At 41.3% G+C, this 17301-nt stretch overlaps 1 protein-coding gene across 11 annotated transcripts in view; it reads right to left on the bottom strand.

Annotated features, from left to right (window-relative positions):
* Positions 1-17301, bottom strand: part of LOC141743532 (epigen) — a 67133-nt gene that overhangs the window by 27116 nt on the left and 22716 nt on the right. For 6 of the 11 annotated variants that reach the window (XR_012587093.1, XR_012587095.1, XR_012587094.1 and 3 more), the window contains one exon: positions 12861-12986. Coding sequence is in view for 4 of the 11 variants with exons in the window: in XM_074587943.1 (XP_074444044.1) it covers positions 12861-12986 (126 nt within the window). In the remaining 7 variants the exon portion in view is untranslated. Of the gene's footprint in view, positions 1-312; positions 4824-12860; positions 12987-17301 lie in introns of those variants that run through there. The other 5 variants (XR_012587096.1, XR_012587098.1, XR_012587099.1 and 2 more) reach the window with 3 other exon arrangements.

Raw genomic sequence — 17301 nt, 5'->3', positions numbered from 1 at the left:
CAGATAATCTATCCCAATTAGCCTGAAAGTATCTTCTTCGAATTATAACTGAATGGATAAATGATCCTGTAGCTGTTAAACACTGAGCCTACCCCAACTGAGTGGCAGCTACTGCTTCAGAGAGGTTTTTAAGTCTCCATGAAAAAAGCAGCTCATCTCACAAATAAAACGCAAAAAATTCAATAGTGTCCAAGTGACAGGAACGTTTTAGCAGCTATTATCATAACAGATTTTATTGGGTTTTTTTGTTTCGTTTGTTTTTGTTTTAAATAACAGATTAATAGAGACAAACAGAACAAAAAAAAGAAATACCTTCAGCGTTGTTTTTTGTCCAATTATTCCATAAGTCTGTGCTGAGGGAAGAAACAGTAATAGCTGACTCTTCACTCATTGCCCCCATTGCTGTGTAATGCAAATAGATGTTTACTGTAACAGAAAAACTCAGTATATCTATTCAAGGTTCATTTCATCCAGAAAACATGTACCCACTTAATAGAATTCTGATACGATACAGCAATATAATAATTCCTTTAAAACATTCTTGCCTCCAACTTACTTGTGCCACAGCATAATTATGATCGCGAGGAAACAAACTATTGTTCGCAAATTTCCAAAACACATATCCATTCTGTTCTCCATTCTATTATCTTTTGCAATTTATGACAGATACATGTAATACACTACAATGTTACACCTATTTACCAGTCTAAGTAGCTTCTTTCCAGAGTTTAAATTATACCCTATCAGTTAAAATTCCATCCAGATTTAAAACTGCTAAAATAATTCTGCTTCGCAACGTCTTCGCATGCTTCCCACCCCTACCACTTTTTTCAGAAAGACCTAACTACCGTTCAACAAAGCCTTGTACCTTGAAAAGCCCCCTCCAAACCTACCTTTCAGCAAAATATAGATTAGCATTCCAAATGCCATGGCAAGCAGCTGCTTTAACACCTTCTCCACTCTTCTTTCCAGATGGCTCGCTTGCTCTGCTTATCTGTGCTCCTGTGTTTTCTCTTGCACTTATATGCCAGGAAGCGTCACCTGCTGTTCTCACCAATCAAAAAAAGGTGCATCTGGCAGCAACCTCAGCCCCCGGGGCAACCACACATTTATTTAGGAAACTGCTATTATCTAGCAATGGGATCAGGTTTTCTTTTGAAACCCTGGTTTCCTATTACCTGTGGGCATAATTGTGCATGCAAAGATACAGTTTTAAAGAGAGACCTGGTATATGCCAGAGCAGATCAACAAAATACAGCAAAACAGAGGTGAGCAAAATGAAAGATGACGTATTGTGAAAAACGTGATCTTTCTTTCCCCTAGCAATGTAGGTCTTGTGTTAACTCCAGGAGGACAGTCCGCATTCAGGATGCTACTCTGGGGTTCGGGGTCCGGGGATCAGCTTCTGCTTTGCTCGTATTCCTTCCCTGTACCTCAGTTCCCTGCCATCCAGAAGAGGAACTTCGAGAACAGCTAGTGCCAAGATTAGGAAGTGATCAGACATGAAGATAATGGATGATGTTCTCCATCTGTGGCTGCCAGCAAGAGGCCTTTGATCACAGGCTCCGGCGAGCCCGAGGGGCATGCTAATCACTTTTCACTCTGCCTTCCCATGTGCACAACTCTCTGCAGCAAGGCAGGCCACCAGCCCTGTGCAAGGCCTGGCATCGCTGGCTGGAGCTACACCCGACTGTGCAGGGCAGAAGGCGAGGGCCGGCAAAGCACAGCACTGAGAAAACACAGACTGAAAGAGCAGGTAAGCTGTCGCCTCCTATATTAAGTGATCCCTTCATTAGTCCCGCCACTATATTGACATAAAAGCCCATCTATACCTTTTCAAGGAAGTGGGTATGCATTAATGAGAACAATCATACTTGTGACATAAAGTGTTTGTAGGTCTCTAAGACATACCTGTCCTCCGTATTTCTTATACTAAACCACCCTCCACAGGCCCAAACACTGTCCAACTCCCTTGGTCACAGGCAGCTTGGAACAAGTAGGACTGGTCTCTCTGAAGGGTACTTACAGAGCCAGACATATGAGAGCAGATCATCAGAAAGGCCCAGTTCAATAACGCACACACACATCAACAACCCGACTCTCACCAAAGGAGAGCTACACGCTTAACCCCAGCAACAACTTACGCTTTTTCTCAACTGTGAGCTCCAAGCAAAAAAAAAAAAAAAAAAAAAAAAAAAATTTCACAATTGTTACAATCTAAAACCAAAAATCTTCTGATAAATGCTCTAATAACTCCGGTCAGCTGAAGTTCTCCCTCTACGCTGCCCTGTCCTCAGTGACCTGTAGGATTAGATCTAACCACTTCACATGTTAAGGGAAAAACACAAGCTAGTTATGCACATTTTAATTACGGACTGCATTCCAGGAGGCTTTTCCCTTCCTTCGCTATCCAGAATTGCTGCATGCCTGCACACTGATCGAGTGCAGCTTGCGCACTCCCCAGATCGACAGGAGTGTTTGTACCTACCTGGATAACCTCTGCCATCAGTCCCAAGCGGGGTAAGTCTCACGAGCCTTGCTTTCAACACACATCTACACAATGGGAGCTTAATCCAGCTTGAATCTGAGCGGTGGCTTCGTCATTAGGCAATGCAGCTGGGTGCGGTAGGCCTGGGAGAAGGCTTCAGTGGATAAGGCCGTGCCTCTGTCCGCCACAGGGAGTGCATGCTTGGACCGGACCTGACCAGGACTGGCACACGAGCGTGCTTTTTGGGTTGGTAACAGGCCCTTCCCTCTGGATGCTCCTTCTGGGATGTTCTCCCAGTAGAGAACACTCTCACAGATGTGTCTGGCAGCTCTGAAAATAGCACGTCGTTGAGTGAAACCTCAGTCTCACTGGCTTTTGTGTAATGCTAACCTATCCACCACAGGTGAAAAAGAGAAAAAGCTTAAGATGCACAATAAACTGCTTGCAGGACATGAAAGAGGCAGACTCGCTGAAGTGGTGTAAGCAAAAGGCATAATTTGTGATTCCGACAAAAAAATGCAGATATGTTTTTAGTTAAATCAAAGAAAACAAACATGAATCTAGAACAGCAATGTAAACAGATGAAACAAAGTAATGACTGAACATGCAGAAGACCTCCATTTGCTCCACCCTTCACACACAGATAAAAAAAGAAAACGTATAACCACCCCCCAAACTGTATTAAAATTTTTCACCAAGACTAACATAACAGTGAACAAGCTTTATTCCACCTGAATCACTGACGGGTTGACCAGTCTAAGCATTATCTGCATAGGCACCTTCATCCTCTTAACGTTCATAGTACGGCTTAAACATAAACAGATAAGCAAGTGTCTGCACTGTTGGCACCATATATTTAGTAATGATTCTGTCAACCTCTTTTGCAAACGCCGCATTAAACAAAGCTCTCAGAAAGTTAACCACAAGAACAATCAGCAGAGAAGTGGTGCTCTGTCTTGTTTCTTTTATTACCGTAAGTGCATTTGTTTGTTTAAGAGCAGTAATATTTAGCCACAATTCTTTTTCTTCCCATTTCAAGTTATTAGAGTCTACTAGCAAACACCTACGGCTCTCAATGGAAAAAAAAAAAATCAAAGTTAGTGCAACTGAGATAAAAACATGAAGAAAAAAGTCCAAACTGGCTCCCACTGGCTTCAGTGGGAATCAGGGTAGGCTCTTCATGTCAATAGTGCAGACACTCAGTTCAACTGGCATCTCAGCAGTAACTTCCTCCAACTTTTACATTGCATGAGACTATTCTAGATCCATCTTTGTAACTAAAAGTTTTGGGAATAGAAATATACCAATCTTATTATCCCATATAGTCCTCTCTAAGCAGCAAAACATCATAGCCAAGGATTCACGGGGCTGAGCCTTACATCACGTACTGAAAAACAACTCTTCATGCACTTACGGAAAATAAAATTCCAACACACCTTGTAGATTTACCTACATTCTGCCTAATAAAGTCCAATCCAGCCCAGTCATCTATTCAAGGTTATTTGTGGGATGAGGGTATTATGCACCAAAACATTTTGTCAAAGAAATCCAGACATGGGAAGAAAAGAATTCTGGCTTTAATTCTAGCTACTCGTTCATGCATACCTCTTGCATATGTTTCAAGTCAAAATTTCACCAGTGTTCAAGTTTATGTGACTATTTTAAAACAGGTATGAACATTTGCCTTCATGACAGCATTACTGCCTGGCAGGTGAAACAAAAATTTCAGGCTTTCACTCCTTCCAGAATCAACATTTCTGTTGCTATCTCTGTTTTAAAAAAATAAATTCAAGACTTCAAACTACACACAGCGTGCTTCACGACCTCAGAACGCAAACCATATTTTTAAAAGATACTTAGCGTGTTGAAACTTATTTTTCATACTGTTTGAAAGATGTGCTTAAAAGGTCTCGATAACTGCACCCCGTCCCCAGATACACAGGTATTTTTTATTCATGCTTCATTCTTCATTTTCACACACATAATTGACCACCACCAACGTATCTGCATAGGCTGCATTCTCCAATTCATTTTTGCTCACAATAAGTCAGTAGGAGGTAACACAAAGTATCTTAACATTTTGTAAACCATCAGGTTTAGCATACTTGACATGAAAAAATAAATACAATGTAGAAATAAATATCTTTGTAGTAAAAAATAAATGTTTTGTGTATCAATAAATAGAACAACTTGGATTCTTCTTCCAAGGTAGCCTGCTTGCTCTAGTAAATGAGCTTTTTAGCAACTATGAGTGTGTTCTTCAGAAGCATTGCAACAGTCATAGGTCCTACCCCTCCTGGCACTGGAGTGATAAAGCCAGCCTTCTTCTTCACTTCTAAGAGAAAAGAGAAAAAGGTATTGACTAAGAATGTTTTCAAAAACATTGGCTTTTTTTCTTCAGTTGCCCACACACGCCTAACTGGCAATGAGCATAAAGGACTGCGACTTGGCAAGCACCGGAGAATATGGGAAAAGTTAAGGCAGAAGTCTTCCTACAGCCATGGCAGTGACAGGATACAGTCAGGACCGGGGCTGCAAGGTAGTTTTCTTCATCTGAATATTATTACCCAGGGGCTAGTTCTGGGGCACGGTTTCACAACCTGTTTGAGCTGATCTACCCGCAGCAGGCTGCCCTTTCCTCATGGGAGCGACATGCATTCAAACAGCCTGTGGTCAGACAGATGCGAGGTTGATCCTGGCAATTTTTTTTTTGTTAAGGGGCAGTTTTCGACTGTTTGACCTGGCTGACCAGCTGGCTCAGGAACGCCTGGGTGACATGAGGGCAGGACGACCCCAGGAGAGCAGCACAGACTTGCATCACCAGCTGCCAACTGTGATACGGCACCTTCAATACCCAGGAGAGCTATGGAAGCTGGGGATCTCATTCTGCAAGTAAAGAGATGACTCCCCAAATGGTGTGTGTTCCTGAGGTGAGGCACACAGAGCAGAAGCCTGCTGGAACCGTCAAAATCCACAGCAGAGCACCAGCAGCAGTTAAGTCACCCATTCGGCCTCCTTCCCCGGCTCTAGCTTGCTGCTTCTAACAAAGATACTCTACAATCAGAAAAGGGAACTTAAGAAAACCACAGAGGGAGAAAGTACAGTTTCCTGGTTGATTTGTTTTTCTGCTTCACAATACAGACAAAGAACAAAAACAAGAGCTGTCTTCAAGGTAAAACAGATCCTCGTGGCAAAATTCCCATTGCAACCTCAGCAATAAACACTCAGCTCCTCCAGAGAAGCAAAGAAGACTCCCCCGCTCCCCCAACCCAGTGTTACTGTGGTGCCTATACTGAACTAGGATTTGGAGGCGCAGATCTTCCCGAAGACTCAAACAGAAAGGAAACTCTTACAGCTGAATTAGCTCCAACCACAAACCATGTCAGACTATCCAAAGTCAGTATACACCTTGAATGCTTGTGTTAAGCGGTAAATATGTGCAGATTTTTTTTCTAAGCACTTAAGTGAACACCTGTCAAGTTAACCTCTTTGTACAAGCAATTAATATAACGCAGCAATAAATCCTAACTTGATATTCTTATCTACTGTTGCAAAATGCAATCAACTGGAATTGCAGGTTACTTGCGAAGGAATTACATGCAACTGGCTGGGAACTTGTTGCATGACAAACTGTAATGAGCAGTTATTTGCTAATAATGGTTAGTCCAAATGGCACATTACTAACCTGATTACTACAGAGGTTTTTTTTTTTCTCAAGTGCCACCATGAGAGGTTTTTTTGTTTGTTAGTTTGGGGTTTTTTTGCTTGCTTAGAAATAATTCCTTGAAAACTCACTCCCCACTTTTAAAAGCGTTGTTTTTAAAAAGGCAGACATACATACACAGGAGAAAACTGAGCAAGCATAACTCTTACACAAGCACATACATTTCCACTGAAGTCACCGCAGAACAGAACCTATACCTGGCTATGAGAAAAAGCGCCTTGATTTTGGAACAAACAAGATGAATACACTTAAAGCAGCGGTATGTTATCTTGAATATATGCGGTGCTTTACTGATGAGAATAACAAGGTCTCTCAAAAAGATATATTAAAGGCGAACTTGAAAGGATATTGGTTTTTTTCTGAAAGCTCATTTGCTAGATTTTAAGGGGGAGTAAATGAAATAAAAAATCCCCTGTCTGAACTCCCCAAGGCATGGACCTAACAAGAGCATTCGCAGAAGTTAACGGCGAGTATCTCGCTGAAGAACAGAAGATTAAACCTCATTGAGGACAGATGGCAATAACAACTGGGAAGGTTTTAATCACTCAGTTGACTGGTACCACCAGACATACTGCTAAAATATTTGTAAAGGTAGACATATTGCAATGCATTTTTTTACATGTAAATTGTAACAAATGAATTAAGATCTCATATGACAGTTATTCTTCATATTCTCAAACACAAATAATTTGTCTTTTTAATAGTTATACTATTCTGAACTACCTACCGTTTGAGATTGGTGTTTACGGTTAATACAGTTACTACAAATTTCCAAAATTAATGTTATAATTATTGAAATATACCCACATCTGAAGTAAACACAGTAATTACCATAGAAAATATTTTAGGCATTTTAAATTGAAATAAGCTTGTTTCCAAGGCAATGTTACATACCTCTTTTTGTGGTATTATTCAAACTACTCCTATCTTACTTACAAAGAGGTACAACCCACAACTGGACCATGCCTTACCTAAAGAAAGCCTTCTAATGAATATCACGTACAACATTCATTGCCTCTAGTCTTAGTAACTGTACTCAGCACTAAACACGCAGCAGCACACTGTTTTCACAAGTTGTTGGGGAATTTCTCTCCCATACTCTATCATTATGGAAATCCTCGTGGGTCAGCGCGGCAGAAGATGTATTTTGTATCAGTTAGCATAAAACCACCCAGATAGCTTATTCACAAAAGCCGGTCCAGACTTTTAAATGCAGAACAGGTGTCTATGTTGGGGAAACTACCATCTGATAAGTTTCCATCTGTGAGCGTAAATACAGATATGGTGAATGCCATTTTCCAAGATGAATACCAGCGACCAAAGGGGGAAAAGTAACCTGGCCCTCAAAAATGTAAATAGATTTTCCTTTCCTCGTGAAGTGTACTAGGCCAAAGCACAGTTCCAAGACGGCACTTCAGTGTGACCGATCTCACGTCAGCAAGTAAGGTGCTGCGTGGTCGGTTCCTCCAGAAGGTCTTGTTTCTGCTTCTCAGCAACAGTATAACTTTGTCCCTAGCTTTAACCCTGCTTTCTCGAGATGCATGCTCATCTCTCTGCCAATCTGGTACACGTTGGTATACAAATTAGGTGCCTATGGGGGAGGAGCTGCTATTTTGCAGTTTCTGTCGAACCTTAAAATCTTCCTTTGATTCTTCAGAAGAAATGAAATGTAGATTGTTTCCTTGAAAAACAGGACCCACTGCTTTGGAAACAGCCCTTCATTCCTAGGTTCCTTTAAAGCTAAGGACATCAGACACCTAATAGGGTTAATCACACAAACCACGGGCAAGTCTCAACCTGAAGGCAGTTCTGGGTCTTGTGAATCTGCATTAAGTGATGCAGAGTAACTCCTGCCTAAGCACTGTTTCCACACAGCTTTATTAGTCCCTGTAAAGCTACTCTGGATCACTGCATCCCTGCAGCACTGCATAAGTGTGAATCACGTGCTCAGCAATCACAGCAGATATCCCACGTTCTACTCTACAAATCCTAGGATTCCTCCCACTAAGCACTGTGGGATTCCGACCAGCAAGCATCTACCCCTTTTCGCACAGCTCCTTCTTTTTGGTGTTACCTCTGTTTCCCTTACCGCAGCTATTTTAACAGCAATATAAAGGAAAACCAAGGAATTACGGCCCAGTACTGTAATTCTCGTACTGCATACATAGATCTTTCCTCCCCCAGTACCTCTAAAAGCCAAGCAACAGAGGCATCTGGGGCAGAAAAATCCAGTGTGTAATTATGCACACAAACTTCTTTGCATTCAGCTAATCAGCAGCGGATAGGATATCGCTGTAGCCTTGGGAAGAGTACCTAGACTTGGCCATCCAGCAACTTACTGCCAGCCATCAGCACTCAGTCAATCCAGCGTCCTGGCGGTCATAGCCTAATGCTAACCTTTTTATTTATTTCTTGCACCAGCAGAGCATCACAACAGGCAACGCTTTCGACGATTTTTGCAGAGCAGCAATATGGTGACAAGCTTGCATAGACTGGATTTTTATTGCCAGGTCTTCAAAATCAACCGAGAAATTAACTAAAAAATGCCATAGCAAAAGCAGCGAGAACATCCACCTTCTAGTTTCACAACCAGCATTTGAAAAAGCTGCACAGAGAGATAATTTGAAAAAGATTCAATAATCTGAAGAGAAGCCTGCAGCCTGGAAGGTAACGCAACAAATGCAAAGCATCAGCAAACAACCGTCAGAAGCGACTGATGTCACAAAGCCTGGGTTTTCCACCAACTGTAGTTGATACGCTATGTCCATTAAGAAATAGGATTCGAAGACCATCCTGGTAAATCTCTTAAACTACATGAAGAAATTTCAAGAAACTTGTCAGCTTGCCCAATTATTTGGTAGGCATTGGTCCTGTAGCTGATGAGGACAGGATACGCTTCCCTGGTTTTCACTCAACTGATTCTTTTTGGTACACTTGGTCTATCCAGAAGCAGTATGTCAATCTGGTCCATTCTCCACCTTAATAATACTCAATGTACCATTTCCCTGTTTCCCCTGTGTTTACTATGTACAAATATCCTTACTCTAAGCAAATTCATACTATATACCCATCACCCTTTACCATATCCATCACTTGTTGAGGCAGTCTTTTCTGCTATTCAGCAATGGGAACCCCTCTTTACTCCTGGTGGCACCCATTTTCCAGAATCTCTTTTACATCCCCTAGGCTGTGCAAGACAGACGAGTGGGGAGAGCAATTCTCATTTATAAAGCCCTCCACTGATATAGCAACTATATCACCTATCCAATAAAGACTCTAACCAGCATTACCATCTGCTTGTCAGAGATATGGGAAGAATCATTTGAGTTCTCTACACTTTGGTTTCACGGGCATTTCCAGTTCCAGTTTCAAAGGTTAGCTACTACATTGACGTGTAACTACCCTGCTCTACCAGTCACTCCTGGAAACGGTGCTCCACCCAAAAAAGCTGTTCCAGCTAAATGCTCTTTTTAAGTTGTTGCTTTACTTCATATTCCTGGTCCTCATAGCCCTCCTCCCCCCTTAGCATTACTGCTGTGGCAACAAAAGCCCTATAAAACAGGGCCAAGTACACCCACACATGCACTACCCTGTTCATAGAAATATGTCTCCCTTTCTGTGCCTGAAACTCACTGCGCAAAAGCAAAAATGGCACCAGCAATAATCTCAGGATGCCACTGCTTCTCCTCCTCCCTGTCACCTCACTCTCCCTCTTGTGGTTCCCAGAAGCTACAAAAGTTTCTCTCCCTGGACCATATATTTCGACAAATTCTTAACATATATAAGGGTACATGGAATGTGCTGTGCTGCTTATATATGGAGAGGTGCACACGCACTTTAAGATGTCCTAGCAATATCAGACTGGGTACCTCAGCGCTTCACAGCTGACCCCCATGTGCACTGCGTTTTCCACTCATGTTCTTTCAGATACCTTGGAACTGCTCAGTAAGCTATTCTGGACAAAAAAAAAAAAAAAAAAAAAAAAATCTCTTCCTTTGATGTGGACACTGTTTGGAGTCTCAAAATAAAGAGGACATATGGGATGGGGGAAATCACAAATACTGTTTAAAGACATTCCATAACACAGCCTGTGATTTTTGCCCAAAATAAATGTTTAAGTCTGACAAGCACAGAGGTACCCTGATGCCATCGCTACCAAGCCAGCCATTATAGCAGCTGTAGTAGTGATACGCACAAGTCTGATACCATTAAATTTTTTTTAAGTCAACTAAATAATCTTGTTGCTCCTCCTCATCTGCTGAGTTTAAAGGACAGCCAAAGTGTGTTCCTTGGCTTGAGAGTGTGTACACACACATATGGCAGAGGTCAGTCCTCAGCCCACTGTGGGAAGCGCTGTCAAGGGCAAGGTCTCTGGCTGTGGGTGACTGCATGCAACCCTGTTGCCTACAGCAGAAGCGGGCATGACTCAAACAAATGCAGATTTCAGAATGGATTTCAAAACTCTTTTTTTGAGCAGCTATCAAATTCTCTTGGCCTGTGGTAGGAATGTGGTAGGAATATTTTCCTTTAGGCACTTCTTACATTGAATTCAATAATGAACAACATTACAAAATTTTGAAATGTCATCCTTTTGTTGTTAAAGAGATAAAAATAAACGTTAGTGTTTAACCTACCCCCTAGAGATTAGAGTATAGCATCCAAGTATTGCTAGGATATGACAACTGAATCAAAACAGTTTCCACCCATCTAATAAACTTAATTTCCACTACGGGAGATTTTCAGTCAGATGACCTGGTGAAATAAGCCCTTTCCATCTATTTCTTACAAATCAAATTTAACCTCTGATTGCCCAGTTAAATCTCTGCTCTCCCTATGGCCACATTTTCCTACTTAAAAAAGCAGCTGATGAGACAGTAGGTACTGGTGGGCTACACGATGTTAAAGAGGTGCTGCATGTCATGCTAGCCATTTACATACCTAGCCTTGACCTGCAAAAATCATTTTCATTGAAGCTTAAATATAAATTCAGTCGAGTGATCAAAGGGAGTCAAAGGATAAAATTATTTGCTACCTGAATACACTAGCTTGTTCCATTTCCTAACTGCCAAACCAAATACTCCGCAAGGGTGATTGACTTTTTAGTATTTAGAACTGTATACACTGGGATGGTTCTTTTTTGTTGTTAGAGATTTAGTGAAACTTTCACCGATACCAACGAACCAACAACAATCTCCCTTTGGCAATGTACAGTGAAATGCTATTTGCAACTGTAGTGGCATAATCCAAGTTGAAGTTCCTCCCTCTTTTTTGGATCTTCCCTCCCCCCAGGTAAAATCCTGAGAACAACCCACAGCAGACATGACGAGACATATACAGTGCATTGCTGAAACTCTGAATCATGGCCTTGCCATTGAATCTACACCTATAATACATTCAGAAGGTCTCGCATTTAAAGAAAAACAAACAAAAAGGATACTATTTCATGTTTCCCAAACTTAAAGCTTTTTTTCCTCCCACAGCTGCTAAAGCAAACAAAAACTCCTGAAAACTCTCTGTACTTTAGTTCGGTTCTGAAAACAGAAAGATAACCTTTTACTTGTGATAGTATAAGCAGGATAACAAACCAAAAAAAATCTGAGTTGCACTCCAAGTATTTTTCTACTGGAGCTCTATTGTACACGTACAGTTATACATTTCCAAATGCCTGCCGAGACAATCGCTTAGCTACACTCGTGCAAGTAATTTCACTGACTTTAACAGACAGGTATCGTGTACGATAAGTAAAAGAAGCAGGAACTAAGGGAGTGATGTAATGACAAATATATACAGCTGGCTAGAAACATTTTGAATATAATTAAGCTTTGAGACATTATGCCAGCCAAGATGTTAATAACCGTGAAAAAAACCTGTGGGTGATTTTCATACTTATCAAAATAAGGAACTGTTGAGAACCATTAATAATGTGGGGAAATGCTGTCTAAGCTTCCCACAGTCAACTCTGCCAATAAGCTTTAATTTTCAACTGCAACAATCCTGCTATTCCAGTCTGGAGCTCCTCCAGAGCAGAGATATTTAATCAAGTTAAATTGTGAACTTGCTCTGCAACACATTAAACATAAAAAGATCAATATGTAATACAAATTTTTATCTGTTAGGCTTGCCTGGACCGAGCTTAAAACGAACCCACATTAAACCTTAGCATAAAGTATACTTGTAAAGCAGAAGTAAGATTTTCACATACGAGTGTAGAGTGAGAGCAGAAAAGGAGGCTTGAGAAGCTGTGGTATAATAATCTTTGCTATAAACAGTGGGAGACCCTATACTTGTGAAAGAGCAGAAACTGTTTTTATTGCTTACTCTTGAAACGCTTCACAGACTCACAAAGGATTAAAGAAACCGGGAGACAAGCGTCTTCTGCCACCTCATTGCTGTAACAGCTCATCTGCATCTCTTAAAGGTTGCTGGTATGCGTAATTGAAAGTAACACTTCCTCTCTTAAATAACATACCATTTCTTGAGAGCAGATATACAAACATATAGTTTTTCTTCTTATTTAAGTAAATTAGAAAAAATTCCTGCAAGTCTTATCTCATTTGAGACACTGGCTATTCCAAGTATTTATCATGAATGAATCCTCAAACTTAACGTATTTATCCAACAGGTTCGTATAAAGAGTGTTTTGCTGACCTTCAAAGTCCACATCCCCAACTAATTTGGTCTTTCCCGTAAGAAGATCGTGGATATGGTTGATGCCTACATCAATCACAGCTGCACCTTCTTTCACCATATCAGTTGTAATCAACTTCGGGATACCTGGAATCAAGATAGATTTGATTAATATGGCCAGGTAGTCTTAGGTCATCAGTTTCAAATTATATCAAGGGGTGTACATGCATGTGTATGTATGCACAGAAAAGAAGGTAAGTCTTTCACTTGATTTTTTGTTGATACATCACACAGAAAACAATTATTCCCCAGTTTCACACAGTTTGTAATCATAAGAAGAACAGGTGAATTTGTTCATTTTGACTTAATATTCTCAGCTAAACCTGCAGTCACAAACATAGTCAACATGACCTCAACGATGGAAGTACTTGCTGGTCTGTGGTAATAAGTCCATTTCATAGCATTTCCAAAGAAAAGCTAGGCGATAAAGATGCTCTGCGAGCCACCAGAAACTGTTAGTATTGTCAGAGGTCTGCTGATAGAGATGTGTTGTCAACTGCTGAAGCAAGCTGTGTATGTTAACCTCAACAGCATTTTATTTAATCTTTACTTTTTTAATATCTGTATTGCATTTGTGTTACTCCCGACTCCTCTGATTTCTCATATACTTCACTTGTTAGCTGCATGACATTTCAAGCAGTTACTTAAATAATGAACAAGAACTACATGAAATCATAGTGAAATACCACTGCTATAAAAAAAATAAAAATATATATATATAGAGAGAGATACGCTAGCACAGAAATAGAATCTGATCTACCCTGCCTTCTTATTTTTGATTCCTGTCATTTATAAGCAACAGTTGGACAACAAGGAAAAACAGAATGGCCAGCTCAGATTTAGCTATAATAAACAGCAGCAGCTCAATTTGTAGGAGAGAAACAACTGCCTTTTAAGCAAAGCTTTCTCCACCTGATCTTCTCATAAGCAAGCAAGAAAAACATACTAGACAGAAAATCAGGTGGGTAATCGTATCCATGTAAGAGGCTGCAATGGTACTTTATGAAAATGAAAGCGTGTGCAGAAGAAGTACCACAAAGACCAGGTGTTTGTTTATAATGTCACTAGCGCGATGGCAGAGATTGCTTATTATCTATTAGGGGCATAAGGTGCAGATGACACGAAGCTGGAAAGAACTTTAAAGAGATTAGCTTAGATTTCAAGTGCCACTGGAAACAAGGAACAAAGCATCTAAAATCATTTGACATCGAACAGAGAGGAAGGCAAGACACCACATTTACATACAAATAATTACACCTCACAAAGGCAAGAGACAGCAAACAACTGGTTAGGCAGTAATTTTTCAGAAAAAGAATTTTGAGATTAGATGAACTGAACACAGACACAACCATGCTACTGCACGACACACACAGTGTCTGACACTGACCTCTCACAGGGGACTTCTACAAAACACCATGTCCTGCTATTTATAGCAAATTGGGCCATCTCCCCGCTTGACCAAAGAGGGCCTGGCCTCAGTGTCCTAGAGTATGATTTTTTTGCTATTAAGAAACTGCAGCTAAGACCGAGTGCTGCAACAAGCCGTCTCATCTCTTTCATATGCACCGTATTTCTTCAGCACATTTAAATGTAAAGCATCTTGATATTCATCACAAAGATGTTCAACAGTCAGGACTGAGAAAACCTAAAAGGTCACTTCAGGTTCCAGATTAGGAGCTGAGTCAATGGCTGTATGTTTCCAGTCAGCACAGCTGAGCTATCTATATACACAGCAAGAGACACCAAAACAGTTATTTAGGTATCGAAAGAACTGAAGTACAAAAATGACAACTGAATTACATGTAAAATCTGACCTGGGTCCTACCAAAGGAGATGGGGGCAAAACACCACACTTTCTAAGGAGTAATACCGGACAGTGAATGTCTTCCACTTTGTAAAGATCACTGCTGCATGGGATTTCTAACTGCAGGTAGCACCACGTGTACTTTGAGAAGATCAATCTTACCCAGCCTCCCCAGTCTGCTGAAGCTAGAGGCAAGACTTCTATGGCATGCCAACAGCTCCACTTGATGCACTGAAAAGACCTCCCTTTCAAGAACAGCAGTTCAGTAGGATCCCGCTTTGCAGAGAGCAGTTTTAATTACAAGAAAGGCCATCTTAGAACAAACATACTAGCACTGCTTTACAAACAGCAGCATCATCTATGACCAGACATCTGAAAGTTTATGCCTGGACAATCACAACAAACGAAGCACCTCCTGGAATGTTAAGGCAAAGCAGCATCTGAGACCAAAGTCACTGCATGCTATCAGAGAGCCAAGAATATCAAGTCCTTATACATCATCCGCATTAGCCTATCATACATTAATTGCAACAGCAGCAGTCTCTTCTCTGTATTAATTTTAAATGACTTCCTAAATTTGTTTCCTACAATGCAACCTCCAACTTTGAGTGACGGGACATTCCAACTTTAGAGTTACAATTCACCTTGCTGCTTCTCCCTCAGTACTGTGAGGAATGCTCATCCCAGTAACAGAGTATCTCTAAAGGGGGAGTCTAAGCTCCCCTCTCCCCACCAAAGCAGCTTTTTCTCAGGTGCAGAGAAGGAAAAAAAAAAAAAGAAAAGAAGGAAAAAAAAAGCAAATCCACATGGTTTGAGACTGTAGTTTTATTGGAGGCGAGCTCTGGTATACAATGGCTTTGGCTTCATTTAAAGTGCTGGATCACAGCCAATTAATCCTTTAGATAGAGGCAATACAAGAACCTTCTTTGCTCTCCATTTCTCACTCCCCCATAGCACACAAGCTTGAAACTCTGCTTCTGATGTTGAGCAAGCCAAGACCTCAAATTCCTTCCAATGCCATCTGATAACATCTGGCTGCGTCTACTTCATCACACTCTTATGCAATCAATTGCAAGCCGGCTCGTAATTGGATAATGCCTCAGCCTTATGGGGGTAAATGATCTGTGTGTGATAGGCATGGAAGCATATTAACGGAAGCTGCACAGTTACACCCTTTGTAAAATGGTTTGATAATAGGCCAAATACTTAATAGCAACAAATAAACTAACCCCCAAACCAAATGAGCAGATCTATTTACTTAAGCCTGCTTTACATACCAAGTAGAAGAGATAAGCGTTAGAGCAGCTATTCCTAAAATGCACTGACTGAAGAATGTGGGAAAATCTTTCATCGGTAATTTTTGTAGAAAACGATGAATCACTTCTTAAACAAAAGAGAAACAAAGCCCTACCTAATCCCAGCTTAGGTACAAGGACTGTAAAGTAACTAACTCCTGAGAAAGCTAACCAGCCACTATTTGAATTAAGGGGTCTGACAAATCAGCAATTCCTATACAAGAGGACCACAGATCATGCCCCGAGGGGCAGCACAAGTAGTCCTAGCAGAATTTCACCTGGCATTTGGCATCCCCACTCCTTCTCCTCTTTACCCCCTCTCCAAACCTTGCAGGCAGATGACTTGTCTCTCTCAAGGCAGACTGGAAAGCCAAAACAGCAGAAGCAGCAGGTTAACTAGTCAAAGACTGCCTACGGCCTCCATCACCGCCCTGGGAATACTGTGGTGGCCATACGAGCACCACAGGTAAAGCTGCACTTATTGTTCTACTACGGGTCTGGGCCCATGGCAGAACGAACAGACTCCATGGGATATCTGTATAAGCAGGGACAGTGGGCTAAGACTGGAAAGGCTACAGTGGGATGCAAAGTGCTGCACATGTACTGTTCTGCTTCCGTAACACGAAACATTATGCTTTGCCTAGAAACGCAAAAGCTGTGTGGTACTGAAAGAGTTTAGGAAGCTCCACCTGGAAGCAGAGACACCGATTTTAGGGAGGGGTAGGCTGGACAAAAGCAGCATTGTTGGAACTTATGATGCAAGGAGTTGGGAGGGAAAGAGAGGGAAGGACTAAACTGCACGGACAGTTACAATCAAAGTAAGCTGGAAAACTGGGGTCCCGAGGCTGGGGGCAAAAGAGAGAAACCATGTGAAAACAGGTATTCTCAAACTCAAGAGTAAAAACAGAAGCACCCGATTTGAAGCACTACAAAAGTCATAAATGCAAGTGAACAGAAAACTCCTCAGAAACAGAGTACCGCATCAGAATGAACAGACACACCGCAACACGCCACCAGACCAGGACCCAGAATGCAGATGCTCTTCTAAAAGTATTACATGGGAAGAGGAGAATGAGAATAGGGATCTTGCTCCCACATGCAGACACACACAAGAAGCTGTTTTCCATTTGCACATCTTGCACAGTGGCTTATGACAGCAGCCGTTTCTATCTGGCAAGGCAGAAGTTACCATTTTTGCAACACTCACTGAACAGGTCGCACGTTTCTGGGGAACGTGTGATCCCAAAGGTACAGTGTGCACAGTTCTCAAGTAACAAGGGGAACCTTGGAGGGATTCCACCTT

Source organism: Larus michahellis, chromosome 5, assembly GCF_964199755.1.
Source record: "Larus michahellis chromosome 5, bLarMic1.1, whole genome shotgun sequence".
In the NCBI taxonomy this organism is placed as follows: Eukaryota; Metazoa; Chordata; class Aves; order Charadriiformes; family Laridae; genus Larus; species Larus michahellis.
Note: the sequence above shows the minus strand (reverse complement) of the source record. Positions and strands in the feature narration are given on the sequence as shown.